Source organism: Chiloscyllium plagiosum, chromosome 34, assembly GCF_004010195.1.
Source record: "Chiloscyllium plagiosum isolate BGI_BamShark_2017 chromosome 34, ASM401019v2, whole genome shotgun sequence".
Lineage (NCBI taxonomy): Eukaryota > Metazoa > Chordata > Chondrichthyes > Orectolobiformes > Hemiscylliidae > Chiloscyllium > Chiloscyllium plagiosum.
In genome coordinates, this window is record NC_057743.1 from 16863459 (window position 1) to 16882453 (window position 18995).

At 39.2% G+C, this 18995-nt stretch overlaps 1 protein-coding gene across 6 annotated transcripts in view; it reads left to right on the top strand.

Annotated features, from left to right (window-relative positions):
- The window catches only part of vps13d (vacuolar protein sorting 13 homolog D), a 297670-nt gene that overhangs the window by 116614 nt on the left and 162061 nt on the right, over positions 1 to 18995 (top strand). For all 6 annotated transcript variants that reach the window (XM_043675645.1, XM_043675640.1, XM_043675641.1 and 3 more), the window contains exons 32-35: positions 1418 to 1573; positions 4466 to 4682; positions 11246 to 11320; positions 17062 to 17265. In XM_043675645.1, coding sequence (XP_043531580.1) covers positions 1418 to 1573; positions 4466 to 4682; positions 11246 to 11320; positions 17062 to 17265 — 652 coding nt within the window. The remainder of the gene's footprint in view (positions 1 to 1417; positions 1574 to 4465; positions 4683 to 11245; positions 11321 to 17061; positions 17266 to 18995) is intronic.

Here is an 18995-nt window from a genome sequence, read left to right on the forward strand (position 1 = left end):
AGGCTCAACCATTTTCAGCCGTTTCATCAGTCACCTTGATTGCACCGTTAAGTCAGAAGTGAGGAAATTTATTGATTGGACAGTGTTGTGCAACATTCATGAATCCTCACATTTGAAACAGTCCAAGTCCAATTGCAGCAAGACCTGGACAATATCTAAGCTTGGGATGACGTGTTGAGTAACATTCACATCACATAACTGCGGGGCATCTGCAGCAAGAGAGAACCTAAGCACCATCCATTAACATTCATGGCATTTACATCTCTGAATCCCTTGCTACTAACATCCTGGGGTGGAATTGACCAGAATATGAGCTGGACTAGCTGTGTAGAAACTGATGACATGAGCAGGTCGGGATTCCTGCAGCAATTAACCAAATAAAGTCTTCCCACTATCAATAATGCACAAATCAGATGGGTGATGGTATACTCCCCAATTGCCTGGATGAGTGAAGATCCAACAATGCACAAGAGGCTTTACATCAGAGAAGACAAAACATGCCACTTCATAAACATCATATCCACAAACATTCATTCACTCCATCAAAAATGCACAGTAGCAGCAGTGTACCATTTACAAAATGCACTGCAATAACTCACCAAGACTCATAAGACAGCACCTTATAAATCCACATCTGTTGCCGTCCAGAATGACAAACGCAGCAGATGGAAACAACAATTACCTGCAAGTTTATCTCCAAGCCACTCACCATCCTGACTTGGCAATAAATTCTGTTCCTTCAATGTCTCTGGGTAAAAATCCTGGAATTACATTTTACAGTATTGCAGGTCTATCTACACCAAGTGGACTGCAGCAGTTGAAGAAGGCAGCTTGACACCACCTTCTCTCGGGCAATTAGAGATGGGCAGTAAATGCTGGCCCACTCATCAAAGCCCACCTCCCCTGAGTGAATAAAAGAGAAACAAGAGTAAACTTAACATGTGAATTAATTCTTTCAGCAGCTAGTTTGGAGAACTGACATGTTGGTTCAAACCCTGGAAAACAGCCAGTCAGCTGATGATAATAGATTCCTTATTTGTAATTCTTTTTTCCCCCTGGATAGCAAGTGCCAATCACTTGGAAACTAATGAAGATCAAACATAAAGGTCTATCAGTTCAGTTCAACATTAGTAGCAAAATTATTCCAGAGTTGAATTGCTTTTTCATATAATCATAGAATGATCCTTTGGAACTGATTGCTGCATTTTGAATGGGTCAACTGATGTCAGACTCAGGCGGAATCATAACTCATTCGCACAAACTTATCCTTTTGCTGTGTGCAGTGTCGTTGTGCTTAATGTAAATTTTATGTATTTAATTTACTATTTTAAAAACTGAAGTCAGTGCTTGGTAGTTTTAATTTCTCATTTCTGCTATATATTGTATGGATCTAAATGCTGTTCTACCCTATTTACAGGTATTTTCATGCCGACTTGGCAGTGAACAAGAGACTGCTCTGTCTATCATTGATCCTGTAAACGTGCAGATGGAATTGATTGGAAACCCCATTTATCAGAAAAGCTCAGGGTTGCTGGATGCCTTTGGTAGTGAGGATTTCCCACCAGTTCTTGAGGTATCAATTTAACAGATATTCTGAGTGATCTGACCAGTAATCTGTAATGTTTGTTCTCAGCAAAACCATAGTTTGGAGTGTTGCAATTGGATTGACATTCCTGGTTAAGAAGGGATAAAGTCAATGATTCCCATTCCTGTTTAATTTCCAGAGGTCCATGCATATGTAACTAACTGGTTAGTGTTCTGGTCTGGATTACGCTCTGCTTTGATGTCTTTCAGATTAAATAATTAGATTTTAGACTTACACAACAGCAATGGCCATTTCCACTGGTATAGCATCTGAAAGTCACTATTGCTTGTCTCGTTATATGCCAGTGAGAGTTTAAGCTTTTTCAAAAACGAGAATATTAAGGGAAGATGTTTATTTGGAATAGTAGCTACAGGATTTACTGGCTTAATTGAACAGATCCCTCTTTAATGATAAAATCTGAGGTTGATTATGTTTATATTAATAAATGGATACTCTATTTCATATTCAGCAACATGTCTCGATTACGGTAAAGGTGTTTTTGTAAGATGACCAGAGATGAACAATACACAGGAGATTGAAGTGTTGATTTCAGCTATTTATAAGGGGAATAAGTCAAACCCCAATGACAATTAGAATGAATTATTTTTTCAGGCTCTTCATTAACCTTCAAGCCAGAGTTACACAGGGTGCAGTATACATAAATCCTAGGAGACAATGCTTTCTTTTTTTTTTCCTGCCCAGACTATTTGGTCCGTTACTTTTAAACACAGGTCATAGTTTGCAAATCACCTTGATGTATTCAGTCCAGAATTCAAATTAGTGTTTATGGATTGTAGAACAGGAAAGCAAAGGAAGTCAAACTAAGACCATGAAATATTTCCAGCTGTAAGTTATTTATGTAGTAGACATAAATCACGAGGGAGGAAAACAGTGCTTCAGGCTTTTAAAAGAGGAGTTTTACAACAGCCAGGGGACTCAACATTTTTAATGTCTGTAATTCAACATTTTAAGCAATACCTAAAATAAAAGCCAACATGAATGGAGGGAACATATATAAATATGTTTTTTGCCAGTAACTTAATGGGCATCATAAATGCATTCCATGTCTGAATTTTTAAAATGATTTACTCTCACATGAAGTTCTACATCAAGAGTTTCAATTTAAAATCTCTTGAACCAGAATACAGGAATTGAGTTGTTACAAATGTAATCTTGTACTGCCCTTGTGTTCGAAGTTTATTTATAGGATATCCGCAGTAATGGGGAAATTTGTCAGTGATCCAATTCTCATTATTGGAATGACGTTATCCATTCCTTTTTCTTGATTGCAGCACAACAGGTGAAGTTATGAACATCATAAATTGAACCTCAGGATGTAAACACGGTCCCTCTGTAGAAGCATAGCAAGCATGGGCTACGTTTTTCAGCTGGGGGTGGGAGGAGCTGAGTTTCTGTTTATTCTACTTGTTTTTTATATATATTGCTTCTTGTTTTATATTACCCAGTATAATTACTTTCAGGTTTATTCACTTTTTAAAGATTAAGACAAGATTGGGGGATTGTTCTCAATGGATTTACCAGGGTGAGGTAATGTTTTGTGCAGCGCTGTGCATTGTTTCGGCTCACACACGAAGAATGGCCACTTGAGTGTGAAGTACTGGAGGGCAGCCAGAGGTCATGCAACTAAGGTCTCCAGTATGAGGAAAGGAGAAAAAGGAGAAGTGAAGCCTATTTTTTTTCAAAATCTGCCTGATTCATGTGATGTACACATTGGGCTTTTAATTTCTTTTGTGAAACTACCTTCCATATTTATTTCCTCTAATGAAGCACTCATAGACATTAAACTTTGAGTTTCATTGTAAAACAGGTACCATCGTTTTTCTAATTAGCATTCAGCGTGAAACACATAATGTTCTCTTTCTAGCTTTTAGAACTATTTCAGTCTTTTTGGTTCTGATAACTCTCCTTCATTACATCAATGAAATATCTGTCTACATGTTAAGATTGTTATTAAGCTGAGGAAGCAGATAAACAGTCAGTCCCACTAAGGACGTAGCTAGTAAACTTGGAGAAGGGCAGTTGCAACCTTTCTTGCCATTTAACCACTGAATCCTGGCAAGCTGAGTTAATGCCATTGGCCATTTAGTAAATGGATGGCAGATTTTTGCACAAAAAAAGAGAAGGGGAAAAATGTTGAACAGTTCTCTTACAAAGTGAGTCTTTCCCTTGCTATTAGGAAACTGATATCAGGCTGCATACTAATACTATTCTTCTCACTTTGCTGGAGAGCATGAAGAGGAGAGTGAAAGGCAATGAAGTCCCACCCTGACAATATTCCAAAGCTTGCCAAGTTGAAACAGACATTGGTAGCAAATCTTTCACCTTTTTTGAGGACAGTTAGAGTTGAGCAACCTTGCGAAAGCTCCCCATATCCCAGCTAAAATAAAGAACTTGTTCTCTTCATTGGAAAACCAGTACAAGTGAGACATAAATTTAGGATTGTTATTAGAATAACAAAATTGGGCGTGGGTGGGGGAGGTGCACAATCAATGTAGATGGAAGGGAGTACACACTTTTTTTGTCTGAAAGTCATTATAACATCAATAACATTGAAAAGGGATGTTAAAAATAATAATTTAAAAGAATATTGGAAAAGACCAGGGAAATTGAATCAGTAATAACTACTTTTGAAGAGCACACAGTCATGATAAGCCAGTTGGTCTTCCCCTCTGATCAAAATTTTGTAAACAGCACAATAAAAGAGGCAAACCACGTGATTCCAGGACTGTTGTCTTCATTAATATGAGTGGAGAGAAATCTGTTTCCAAACAGAATGAAATCATTGAATAATACAGTATAGGGGACTTCCTCACCTCTGTTCGAATCTTAAAAGTTATTTCATTTCCTTTTGTGTTGTAGATTCAATTCTCAACCCTTGATATCAGACTGTCATACAATGATGTTCAGCTCTTCCTGGCAATAGTGAAGTCTTTCCCTAAACAAACTACAGCATTATCCACTGTACCTGATTCTGATTCTGTGAATGCCAGCAACAGCTCGGTTCCTTTGGCAGGCAACCCACTGGCAGGATCTGGGAAAAAAGAGACAAGCAAATACCAGATGGATCCTGTACTGGGTAAGTCACTAACAAAAGAGCAAAAGGACAATCATTGATGGGAAGCCTTCAGAAATGAGATAACGAGAATCCAGAGAAAGTATATTCCCATTAGGGTGAAAGGCAAGGCTGGTAGCTATAGGGAATGTTGGATGACTAAAGAAATTGAGGGTTAGGTTAAGAAAAAAAAGGAAGCATATGTCAGGTATAGACAGGATAGATGGAGTGAATCCTTAGAGTACAAAGGAAATAGGAGTAAACTAAAGAGGGAAATCAGGAGGGCAAAAAGGGGACATGAGATAGCTTTGGCAAATAGAATTAAGGAGAATCCAAAGAGGTTTTACAAATACATTAGGAACAAAAGGGTAACTAGGGATAGAATAGGGCCCCTCAGAGGTCAGCAAGGCGGCCTTTGTGTAGAGCCGCAGAAAATGGAGATACTAAATGAGTATCTTGCATCAGTATTTACTGTGGAAAAGGACATATAAGATATAGACTGTAGGGAAATAGATGGTGACATCTTGCAAAATGTCCAGATTACAGAGGAGGAAGTGCTGGATGTCTTGAAACACATAAAAATGGATAAATCCGTAGGACCTGATCAGGTGTACCCGAGAACTCTGTGGGAAGCTAGCAAAGTGATTGCTGGGCCTCCTGCTGAGATATTTGTATCATCAATAGTTAGAGGTGAGGTGCTGGAAGACTGGAGGTTGGCTAACGTGGTGCCACTGTTTAAGAAGGGTGGTAAGGACAAGCCAGGGAACTATAGACCAGTGAGCCTGACGTCGGTGGTGGGCAAGTTGTTGGAGGGAATTATGAGGGCAGGATGTACATGTATTTGGAAAGGCAAGGACTGATTCGGGATGGACAACGTGGTTTTGTGCGTGGGAAATCATGTCTCACAAACTTGATTGAGATTTTTGAAGAAGTAACAAAGAGGATTGATGAGGGCAGAGCGGTAGATGTGATCTATATGGACTTCAGTAAGGCGTTTGACAAAGTTCCCCATGGGACACTGATTAGCAAGGTTAGATCTCATGTACTACATTGAGAACTAGCCATTTGGATACAGAACTGGCTCAAAGGTAGAAGACAGAGAGTGGTGGTAGAGGGTTGTTTTTCAGATTGGAGGCCTGTGACCAGTGGAGTGTCACAAGGGCCGGTGCTGGACCCTCTTCTTTTTGTCATTTACATAAATGATTTGGATGCGAGCATAAGAGGTACAGTTAGTAAGTTTGCAGATGACACCAAAATTGGAAGTGTAGTGGACAGCGAAGGGGGTTACCTCAGATTACAACAGGATCTGGACCAGATGGGCCAATGGGCTGAGAAGTGGCAGATGGAGTTTAATTCAGATAAATGCGAGGTGTTGCATTTCGGGAAAGCAAATCTTAGCAGGACTTATACACTTAATGGTAAGGTCCTAGGGAGTGTTACTGAACAAAGAGACCTTGGAGTGCAGGTTCACAGCTCTTTGAAAGTGGAGTCACAGGTAGATAGGATAGTGAAGAAGGCGTTTGGTATGCTTTCCTTTTTTGGTTACAGTATTGAGTACAGGAGTTGGGAGGTCATGTTGTGGCTGTACAGGACATTGGTTCGGCCACTGTTGGAATATTGGGTGCAATTCTGGTCTCCTTCCTATCAGAAAGATGTTGCGAAACTTGAAAAGAGTTCAGAAAAAATTTACAAGGATGTTGCCAGAGTTGGAGGATTTGAGCTACAGGGAGAGGCTGAATAGGCTGGGGCTGTTTTCCCTGGAGGGTCGGAGGCTGAGGGGTGACGTTATAGAGGTTTACAAAATCATGAGGGGCATGGATAGGGTAAATAGGCAAAGTCTTTTCCCTGGAGTTGTGGAATCCAGAACTAGAGGGAGTAGGTTTAGGGTGAGGGGGCAAAGATGTAAAACAGACCTAAGGGACAACTGTTTCACACAGAGGATGGTACGTGTATGGAATGAGCTGCCACAGGAAGTTATGGAGGCTGCTACAATTGCAACATTTAAGAGGCGTTTGGATGGGTATATGAATAGGGAGGGTTTGGAGGGATATGGGCCGGGTGCTGGCAGGTGGGACTAGATTGGGTTAGGATATCTGGTCGGCATGGACGGGTTGGACCATGCTGTACATTTCTATGACTAACCTGAGGACACCTGCTGAAATATGCAGGTTCTATACAGTAGGCTCTCTCTTTTTAAAAGAAAAAGTGTGTCTCGTAATCAAAACAGGATTTGAGCACATAAACCAGACTGGAACTTTATTGAATTGATGTATTGTAAAAGATATTTTCTTTCAGATAATACATTAAAACAAGGTTCTTGCTGCCCTCTCAAGTGGATGCAAATATTTTGCTGTCCTGATCATCATTGACCTCTTGTCTTATTTCACAAAAAATAGATTAACTATTCACTAATCTCGTTGCTGCTAATGAGACACTGCTGTATGCAAATTGACTATGCTGTTAATTCCTAGTGTTTGTAAACAGTGATATTTGTCCAAAAGAAATTCACTAGCCATATGGGCTACCTGGTTTACAGGAGTGGTATTGTTAATAATTGCAGCTATAATGCATTTAGAAAAGATAGGGGAAAAAGAAGTGGTATAAAAACACGAAAAAACTGCAGATGCTGCAAATCAGAATCAACGACAGACATTGCTCTGGAAAAGCTCAGCAAGTCGGGCAGCATCTGTGGAGAGAAATCAGCATTAATGTTTCAGGTCCAGCAACACTTACTCAGAACTGAGTTCTGTGGAAAGGTCACTGTACCTGAAATATTAACTCTGATTTCTCTCCACGGATGCTGCCAAACATGCCAAGGTTTTCAGCAATTTTTGTTTTTGAAGTGGCTGTCCTAATTAGAGATTGCATTTGCAATAGAAAAAATGGATACACAGAAGATGGGAGCTGGAGTAGACCATTCAGCTTTAAGCTTGCTCCATTATTCATCACCATCAGGGCTGATCGTCCAACTCAACAGCCTAATCCTGCTTTCTCCCCCTAGCCTTTGATCCCATTTGCCCCAAGTGTGCTATATCTAGCTGCCTCTTGAATACGTTTAATGTTTTGGCATCAACCACTTCCTTTGGTAATGAATTTCACAGGCTCACTTCTCGTTAGGTGAAGAAATGTATCCTCATCTCTGTCCTAAATAGTCTATCCCAAATCCTCAGACTGTGACCCCGATTCTGGACATATCCACTATCGGGAACATCCTCCATGTATCTACTCTGTCTAGTCTGGTTAGAATTTTATAAGTCTCTATGAAATCTCCCCTCATTAAATAATTAACATTAAGATAGAAACAGAATCTTCATGGGTTAAGACTAGATTAAATTAAATCCTCAGACTTCTAAGAACAATTTACAGGTTAACAAGTAGAGGAAGGAAAATAGAGCAGGATATATGTAGGCAAATCTATGAGGAAAACATTTTTGACAGTGTGTTCTAGATTTTTGTAAGAAGTTCAAAAAGAGATAAATTACTATTGGCTGTAGTGATGATAAACTAGCCAGAATAGATAGTTAAAAATCAAACCACACCAGGTTATAGTCCAGCAGGTTTATTTGGAAGGACAAGCTTTTGGAGTGCTGCTCCTTCATCAGCTACCTGATGAAGGAGCAGTGCTCTGAAAGCTGGTGCTTCCTATAAAACTGTTGACTATAACCTGGTGTTGTGTGATTTTTAACTTTGTCCACCCGATACCACCTCCTTCACATCAGCTTAGATAGGAGAAGCAAGTGCTGTGGAACAACTAGGCAGTGGAAATCGTAACATAATCATAATATTTTGAAGGTATGAGAGTGGAACTACAGAAGACAAAGTGGAAAACAAAATGACAAATATCAAGTTAGAACTTTGGTAGGAAATATTGTAATAAAGTTCATGAAACAGATCTTCTCATGAATAACAAGAAAAAACTATCCAAGTATTAATGGTGGTGGCCTACTGATATTGTCACTGGGCTAGTAATCCAGAGGCCTGGGCTAATGTTCTGATGACAGCAGACTGAAATTTGAATTCAGTCAAAATCTGGAATTAAAAAGCTGACCTGATGATGACCATGGAACCATTGTTAATTGTTATAAAAATCCATCTGTTTCATTAATATCCTTCAGGAAAGGAAATTTGACATTGTCACCCTATCTGGCCTACATATGACGCCACATCCACAGTAATGCCATTGTTTCTTAACAATTAGGGATGGGCAATAAATGCCATCCTAGCCAACAATGCCAAAAGCTCATGAACAAAGGCAAAAAATGCAACGGATGTCACTGTAACTGATTTCACCACCAATCTGGAAGATGCATTTTGAGTGATAGCGTTTTTGTGTGTAGAAGTGTCAGTTATTTGGGCAAAACAACTTTTAATGCTGACCTCTGTCTCTTCTGTACCAATTTAGGAAATTTACACTGCATGTTATGAGTTTAAATGTAATGGAAGCTTGATAATTATCGATGATATTGATGAAGTTTTTTTCTAATTCCACTTCTGTTTGAGTCTTACATCAACACAAACAGGAAATGATGTTACTATATGACTACATAACACAATAAAGCTGTCAGTAAGAATGAAAGAAATGACCCCAAAAATCAAACAGAGCCATAAAAAAAAATTTGTGTTCTGTTGACAGCAGTAGCAAAAATCATAGAATTTTGGTCAAAGAAGTAATGGAAATGTCTAGAAATGAAATATGTAACGTAATCAGAACAAAAGTCTAAAAGGAAAGCCTTGCTTGATTAATCTTGTTGAAAGCTTTGAAAACATAAAAGAAAGAGTAGACAAGAGTAATGTAGTGTATACTTGCATCTTCAAAGGCCTTTTGTAAGATGCATAACAAAGGATTTATGATTGAGGTCAGAACATGTGATCACAGTTAGTGGACAAGTTCCAGAATGGATAACAAGCTGGCTACAAAACAGAGAGCAATCGTTAAGGGTAATTGTTCAGATTGCCAAATCTGATGTTCTACTAGAATTGCTCCTGGGGCCATTGTTATTCAAAAATTGTATTGATGATTTGTGTTCAGGAATCTAAAATGAAGTGTGTGACGACTACAGGAAATGTTAATAAACTTGCAAAATGAACATGTAATTGGCAAATGAATTTTGACGTAGTTTGAGGTGGGACATTTTGGTGAATAGAATAAGGTGACCACATACTGCTTGGATAGTGAGTGTGTTGATGGAATTGAAGAGCAAAGGTTTTTAGGGCTAAAGATGCACAAATCACTAAAAGCAGAAATGCAGGTTAACGCATTTCTATTTCTATAGGGAAAACGCTGAAAAGCAGAGAGACTTCTTTTTTTTAAAACCTTAGACTGTACTTGAAGTACTGTACACTGTTCTTGCTTTTTTTCTGAAAGAAATGTGAAAGCATTGGAGAAGGGCAATAAGATTTACAGGAACAACATAGAACAGAGATTTACTTGCAGTTGGTTAGACTAGACCTTATTTCTTTGAAAGAAGGGGAGGGTGAGACATGACCTGATTGAAATGTCTTAAGAGTATTGAAAGCGTTCGACACTGTTAAAGCAGATAAAATGTTTCTGCTTGTGGGGAGATCCAAAACTGAAAGCCAAAAGTATAAGTCAGGTTCTAATAAATCCTAGAGCAAATTCAGAAGAAAGAATACAGAACCATATCGAGTCATGGGCATTAAAGCAGTGGCTAAATTTGACTTAAACAATGAACAAATATTGATAAAAACTTTGATACTGAGAAATTAACTCTTTGTTTTAGTATTCTTAATGTTCACATTAAATATTTCATGGCAATTTCGAAAACATTTCACAATAATGCATTTGAACTTTTCCTTCATGATTATATCGATTTTCCCTATCAGGGATTTTTAATTCATAAGGAATGAAATTGCCATTTAATACTGAGATACATGGGTAGTTTTGTATTGTGAATTTACCGCATTAGAAACTGGACTTAAAATGCCATAGCCATCTAATTCAGGGCAACTGAGGGGCTAACTTTTCATTGTATCATTTTGAGCCCGATCTAACCCATGGTGAAAGATAGCTCACTCATCCTATCAAATAATTACATTCTATTTCATAAGGTTTCATGAATATCTCATGATTTCACGAAAGAATGCCTTGCTCATACAAACTGCTGAAATAAACTCCTGTACATAAGGAATACCAGAGTGTCTTAGCACTTGAATGAGTGCCAATCAAGAGGATTTTGTTTTGTTCACTTCGTAATGTACAAATTTAGTCAAATAAGCAGTCAAACTTAAAAGTCCGATAAACATTTTGAATGGAGATTTCAAACTGTTTTAATATAATTAACTTTGTTAAAGACCAATCAAGATGTGTTATCTCAGGACAGATGAACAGTAATTAGAATTGAATGAGAATACACAGACATAACCGACTGCAGGAGCATTGCATTTTATTCCCAATGCATAGTTTTGTTAACAGGAAGGCAGTATTGGAACTTTGCTGGAGGTTTTTCTGTGTGGTCTTTGAATTATATAGATGTTTAATTACAGTGCTTAAATTGTCTCTGACTCTAATGTGGAATGCAGGGATTGTTGACTAATTATACATTGGTTTTGTTGCTTTTTTTTTGCAGAATTGCAGCTGGATCGACTCCAGGACCTTGGTTTCAGTCTGGAAGATTGTCGCAGAGCACTGCTGCTGTGCAAAGGTAAAGAATACATTGGAGAGATTTTCTATTTCATCTTATAGGATTTAAGCTAGTTTCTCAACATCAATCATCCATTCATGGCTATGCTAGTAGTACTTGTTTTGAAAAGAAATTTGTTCAGAAGCAGAAAGTAAAAATCTAGCTTGTTGATTTTTTTTGCTGTCTGTACTAGTGAATAGTTTATTAAACAACATTTATCAGGGGTTTCTGCCTTTCAGGTTAAGAATTCCAGAAATGTGAAACTAAGACAGACTATTTTGCAGCCTCTCTGAAACATTTCAAAGAGGCAACAAGTCACTGAAAAATCTAACTAAAAATATTGTTCAGCTGACCCCGCTATTTTACTTGGCCAGTACAGAGCCTGTATTGATTAGCCTGTTTGAATAGTGTGTTGAAGCATCAAAACAGCTCTGCCTAAGGGCTGAATAGTTAAAAATGGAATGTAGAAGTGAAATATGCTTTTCTATCCATTCCTTTCATAACCTATCTGCAACCTATAGTCGTGGAATCTTTTCCTTACTGTTTATTCATGGAGAGTATGTATAAATATACTCTCCCATTTCAAAAGATGAATTGAGCAACATACTCATTTATCCTCATAAGACCATAAGACATAGGAGTGGAAGCAAGGCCATGCGGCCCATTGAGTCCACTCCGCCATTTAATCATGGCTGATGGGTGTTTCAATTCGTTTGTACCTACCTGTTTCCTTCTATAGCATTTCCCAATTTATGTCAATAGGTAGGTTTGGCTTATAGTTGAGTGATGATAGTACCTGTTTCAGAGAGGAATTGTGCCAAGCCGATACCTTTCTGGGAGAGCCAAATGGCAGTTGCCTTGAAGCAACTTTGGCAAAGCCTGGGATGCATTCTTCATATTCAAAAAGGGAATGAGACTAGAAACAGTTAACTATAGACCAGTTAGCTTAACATGTTATTGGGAAAATTTAAAAATCTATTGTTAAATATGTAATAGAGCATAGAGAAATACATAATGTAAACAAGCAGAGTCAGCTTGGCTTCAGAAGGGAATATCATGCCTGAGGAATTTATTAGAATTCTTTGAAGTAGTAACAAATAGTATAGATAAAGGGGAAACCAGTAGATGTAATATATCCAGAAGGAGTGTGGTATCACACATAAAGCTGCTTAATATACTAAGAGCCTATGGTGTTGTAGTATGCATACAGGCTTGGCGAACTAAAAGAAGCAGAAAGTTAGGATAGAAGAGCATTTGCAGGAGATCAACCTGTAACTAGCGGAGTGGCACACAGAGCAGTACTGAAGCCACAATTACTCAAAATATTAGTAAATATTATATATCCATGTAGTATATACATTAATGACTTAGCTGAAGAAAGTGTATGCACTGTAGTCAAGTTTGCAGATGACACAATAATAAGTGGGAAAGCAAATCATTAGGATGACACAGAACCTGCAGAGAGAGACATATAGGTTGAGTGGATAAACATTTGGCAATTGGAATATAATGTGGAAAAATATGAGGTGATGCATTATGGCTGGAAGAATAGAGGAACTGAATGTTATATAAATGGAGTAAGACTGCAGAAAGCTGCAGTGCAGAAGGAGTTGGAATGCCCTGTACATGGAAAAAAAAAGGTCAGCAGGTAATAGGGAAGGCAAATGGAATGTTGGCTTCTATTTCAATGCAAATGGAATATAAAAATAGAAAAGTCTTGCTAAAAGTATACAAGTCACCATAGAATCGTAGAGATGTTCAGCAAGGAAACATACCCTTTGGTCCAACTCGTCCATGCCGCTCAGATATCCCAACCCAATCTAGTCCCACTTGCCAGCACCCAGCCCATATCCCTCCAAACCCTTCCTATTTGTATACTCATCCAGATGGTTTTTAAATGCTGCGATTGTTCTAGCCTCCTTCACTTCCTCTGGCAGCTCATTCCATACACATACCAGTTTCTGCGTGAAAAAGTTGCCCTATAGATCCCTTTTATATCTTTCCCTGCTCACTGTAAACCTATGCCCTCAAGTTGTGGACTCCACCATCCCAGGGAAAGGACTTTGTCTATTTATCCTATCCATGCCCCTCATGATTTTAAATGTCGACAAGGTCACCCCTCAGCCTCCGACACTCCAGGGAAAACAGTCCCAGCCTATTCAGCCTCTCCCTATAGCTCAAATCCTCCAACCATGGCAACATCCTTGTAAATCTTTTCTGAACCCTTTCAACTTTCACAACGCAATATTGCACGCAATATTCCAAAAATGGCCGAACCAATGCCATGTACAGCCACTACATGACTCCCAACTCCTGTCCTCAATACTCTGACCAGTAAAGGAAAGCATACCAAATGTTTTCTTCGCTATCCTATCTCCCTGTGACTCTACTTCCAAGGAGCTATGAACAAGCACTCAGGAGGTCTCTTTGTTCAGCAACACCCCCAGGACCTTACTATTAAGTGTATAAGTCCTGCTAGGATTTGCTTTCCCAAAATGCAGCACCTTGCATTTATCTAAATTAAATTCCATCTGCCACTTCTCAACCTATTGGCCCATCTGATCAAGATCCCTTTGTAATCTGAGGTAACCCTCTTCGCTGTCCACTACACTCCAATTTTGATGTCATCTGCAAACTTACTAACTATGCCTCTTATGCTCACATCCAAATCATTTATATAAATGATGAAAAGTAGTGAACCCAACACCAATCCTTGTGGCACTCCATTGGTCACAGGCCTCCAGTCTGAAAAACAACCCTCCACCACCACCCTCTGTCTTCTACCTTTGAGCCAGTTCTGTATCCAAATAGCTAGTTCTTGCTGTATTCCGTGAGGTCTAACCTTGCTAACCAGCCTCCCATGTGGAACCTTGTTGAATGTCTTTACTGATGTACATATAGATGAAATCCACCGCTCTGCCCTCATCAAGCCTCTTTGTTACTACTTCAAAAATCTCAATCAAGTTTGTGAGAAATGATTTCCCATGCACAAAGCCATGTTGACTATCCCTAATTAGTCCTTGCCTTTCCAAATACATGTACATCCTGTCACTCAGGATTCCCTCCAACAACTTGTCTACCACCAACGTCAGGCTCACCAGTCTCTCGTTCCCTGGCTTGACCTTAACTACCTTTCCTAAATAGTGGCACCACATTAGCACTTCCTTCTCTGTAATATGGACATTTTTCAAGATGTCGCCATCTATTTCCCTACATTCTATATCTTCCATGTCCTTTTCCACAGTAAACACTGATGCAAAATACTTGTTTAATATCTCCCCCATCTCCTGTGGCTCCACACAAAGGTTACCTTGTTGATCTTTGATCTTGGAGGAACCTGTTTGGGAGAGGTCACAGCACAGAAACAGATAAGTGAGTATTTTTAAGTGTGGCCTTACAATAAGTCTGCAGTAGTGAGTAGAGTGGGTTCTTTCTTGATTATATATTTTATTAAGACATGTCTCTTGATTAAACTTAAAAATTTAAACCATAAGTATTAAGTTAGCTTGGAGCAGTGTTTTGTAGAGGAGTAAGACAGGGACAAAGCAGAGAACAATGGAGGACTGATTATCTGCATTTATTTCAATGCAAGAGGCCTAACAGGGAATGCAGGTGAACTAAGGGCATGATTCGGAACATGGGACTGGGATATCATAGCAATTACAGAAACATGGCTCAGGGATGGACAGGACTGGCAGCTTAATATTCCAGGATACAAATGCTATAGGAAAGATAGAAAGGGGGGGCTAGAAGTGGAGGGGGGAGAGGCATTTTTAGTAAGGAATAGCATTACAGCTGTACTGAGGGAGGATATTTCCGGAAATACATCCAGGGAAGTTATTTGGATTGAACTGAGAAATAAGAAAGGGATGGTCACCTTATTTGGAATTGTAATATGGACCCCCAAATAGTCAGCGGGAAATCGAGGAACAAATTTGTAAGGAAATCTCAGTTATCTGTAAGAATAATAGGGTGGTTATGGTAGGGGATTTTAACTTTCCAAACATAAACTGGGACTGCCATGGTGTTAAGGGTTTAGGTGGAGAGGAATTTAAGTGTGTTCAAGAAAATGTTCTGATTCAGTATGTGGATGTACCTACTAGAGAAGGTGCAAAACTTGACCTACTCTTGGGAAATAAGACAGGACAGGTGACTGAGGTGTCAGTGGGGGAGCACTTTAGGGCCAGCGACCATAATTTTATTAGTTTTAAAATAGTAATGGAAAGTGATGGACCAGATCTAAAAGTTGATGTTCTAAATTGGAGGAAGGCTAATTTTGACGGTAATAGGCAAGAACTTTCAAAAGCTAATTAGGGGCAGATGTTCGCAGGTAAAGGGGTGGCTGAAAAATAGGAAGCCTTCAGAAGTGAGATAACAAGAGTGCAGAAACTGTATGTTCCTGTCAGGGTGAAAGGAAAGGCTGGTAGGTGTAGTGAATGCTGGATGACTAAAGAAATTGAGGTTTTGGTTAAGAAAAAGAAGGAAGCATATGTCAGGTATAGACAGGATAGATCAAGTGAATCGTTAGAAGAGTATAAAGGAAGTAGGAGTATACTTAAGAGGGAAATCAGGAGAGCAGAAAAGGGACATGAGATAGCTTTAGCAAATAGAGTTAAGGAGAATCCAGAGGGTTTTTACAAATATATTAAGGACAAAAGGGTAACTAGGGAGAGAATAGCGCCCCTCAGTTAGACCACACCTAGAATACTGTGAATAGTTTTGATAACCTTATCTTGGGAAAGATGTACTGGCATTGGAAACAGTCTAGAGAAGATTCACTAGTTTGATTTAATGATGAGAATTTGAGTAGGTTGGGCTTGTACTAATTGGAGTTTAGAAGAATTAAGGGCCTTTAAGATTCTTAAGAGTTTAGGAGGGTAGATGCAGAGAGGCTGTTTTTCCCTTCAGGGAGACTCTAGGGCAGGAGGCATAATTTCAGAATAGGGATTACCCATTTATGACACAGATGGGGAGGATTTTTTTTCTCAGAATCTGTAAAATGAATCTGTGGAATTCTTTACTGTAGAGGGTTGTGGAATCTGGGCCGTTAAGTATATTCAAGGTTGAGATAAACAGATTTCCAAATAATCAGGAAATCAAGGGTTCTTAGGGGGAATGTTAGGGATTATGAGCTCAGCCGTGACCTCATTGAGTGACAGAGCAAACCCGACAGGTTGAAAGGCTTACTTCTGCTCTCATGCTTTATGGTCTTATGATTTTTCCACATGCCTCATGGTGTGTAGGTGGGACATAAGCAAAGAGGGAAAGTAGCAAGTTTGCTCCTTCATATAACATTTTTAAAAACTGCTTCATTGCTGAAGTCTAATTTTTAACACTTGTGCAATTCAGACTAAATGTTTCAACAACTGGTGTATACGTTTGTGATGGGATACATTTTGCTTCTGGATCATTAAGCTGGGAATGTGATGAGAATTGGGAAAATTGGTATAATTAATATACAATAGAAAATATGCACTTTGTCAAGGAAATACTAATGGCTGAGTTTGGCATTATAGACCATGAGATTCTATGTTCACTTCCCAGTCTAGACTATGCTATACTGACTTCATCAACGTGACATTAGGGCCAAATCAGCTAGGGTTTATGTTCTTGGTCACGATCCAGTTTTCTCTGTGGAAGTTGCATTAAACATTATTTTTGGCATATTTTGTTTGAACAAATAGATAAATTCTCAAGTAATAAAGCAGCTGATGTCTTTTGCACCTACTAACTTCATTTCTGTTTTATTTCTAACTGTGCAGGTCAACTGAATCAGGCTGCCACCTGGTTATTTAAAAATGCTGATCCAGTGTCAACAAATGGAACCACGTCGAGCAGCAATGACCGTGGAACAGGTGCAGCCTTACTGGTCTCTGGGCTTGAAGTGAAAGCTGAGAGCATCTGTATCTGCTTGATCGATGACTGCATGGATTGTGATGTACCTCTTGCTGAACTTACCTTTTCAAGTAGGTTTCCTACACAAACCACTGATTAAATAGAGCTTCAACTCCATTGTGACCAAGTTGGTAAATCCAATCTAGCAATAGTAGCATAGTGAATGTTATTGGATTGATAATGTGGAGACAGCAGCTGAGGAATTAAGTTAAGTTAATTAAATGCTTTTGGAATTTAAAGAAAACTAATATCAATAGAAGTAACTGCAAAACTGCTATAGTGTCATCATAAAAAAAGTCTTGTATCCTTCAAAGAAGAAAATGTGCCAAACCATGTGATATTGGCTCTTATTTAATGCTTCACGTGGCCTGACAAGTTACTCAGTTTTATTAAACCACTACAGGAAGCAACAATTAAAGTAAAACCAGATGGACAATGCAGTATTAACCTAAAGATGTATCTAGTCTGATGATCCCTACAAAGTAATTCTAGTTAGCATCCAGAGAATTCCTCTAAAATAGTTAAGCAATAGTCCTACTCATAGAATCCTATCTATCGGGCAGTACTCTGGACTCCTCCCTCACTGTCCATGGCTGTCCTCTCTCATGAACATATCAAGCCAACTACTATTGGTGGTGATAAAATTTGAAGGGAGTGGGCCTGGGAGTTATGAACATCAGGTCCACATCCCATGAGGTTGCATGACCTCAAATCAAACATTGACAAGGAAGCCTTCTGCTGATTATACTCTACTACCCTCACAGCATCAGTAATCTTCCATCTCAATCACAGCTTGGAAAATGTGCTGAATGCAGGAAAAGCAATCTTATACCAATTTGAAACACTCAACGTGATACCAAAAGATAGCTGAACGCATTGGATGTGGGGAAGGTATCTTAGCTGCATGGGTAATGATTTCTGGTCCACAACCAGCATGCCTCGAACCAAGCGACTCCAAAATGACTATAAGCACTGACATCTCTCCAATAAATTGGAAATTTGCCCTAACATGTTCACAAACTACAATCTGGCAAATTCACCACCACCCCTCACCCACCCCACAAGCAAAGTGGTGGAAAACGTCACAGAACTATCAATTGTCACTTTTTTACCAAGAACATGTCATCAGTGCTCAATTTAGGCTCCACTTAATATAGCTTTGTGCCACACATAGATAAAGGAAATGAATTCCAGAGATGGGAATCACTTCTTTTTTCATCAGGACAGCAAAAGCCATCTTTCACCAATTTGATACACTCAATGTGATACCAAAAAATAGCTAAACGCGTTGGTTGTAGGGAAGGTATCTTAGCTGTATGGGTAATGATTTCTGGACCAAGTGCTGCATCAAGATATTATGAATTAGAGAAAATTCTCCACTAGCTGTTGACTGCTTGGCACCAAAAAAAAGGTTGTGCATGTTAGAAGCCAGTCATGTCAGTCCCAACACGTTGTCAGAGTTCTTCAGGACATCAGAGCTGAAAATGTGTTGCTGGAAAAGCGCAGCAGGTCAGGCAGCATCCAAGGAGCAGGAGAATCGACGTTTCGGGCATAAGCCCTTCTTCAGGAATGAGGAAAGTGTGTCCAGCAGGCTAAGATAAAAGGTAGGGAGGAGGGACTTGGGGAGGGGCGTTGGAAATGCGATAGGTGGAGGGAGGTCAAGGCTGGAAAAGTTGAGGAACCCAGAGTGTGGGGGTAAGTACATGAAAGTTTTTTCTGGAAACGTTGAGGAACCCCGTGGCTCAACACTTCAACTCCCCCTCCCACTCCACCAAGGACATGCAGGTCCTTGGACTCCTCC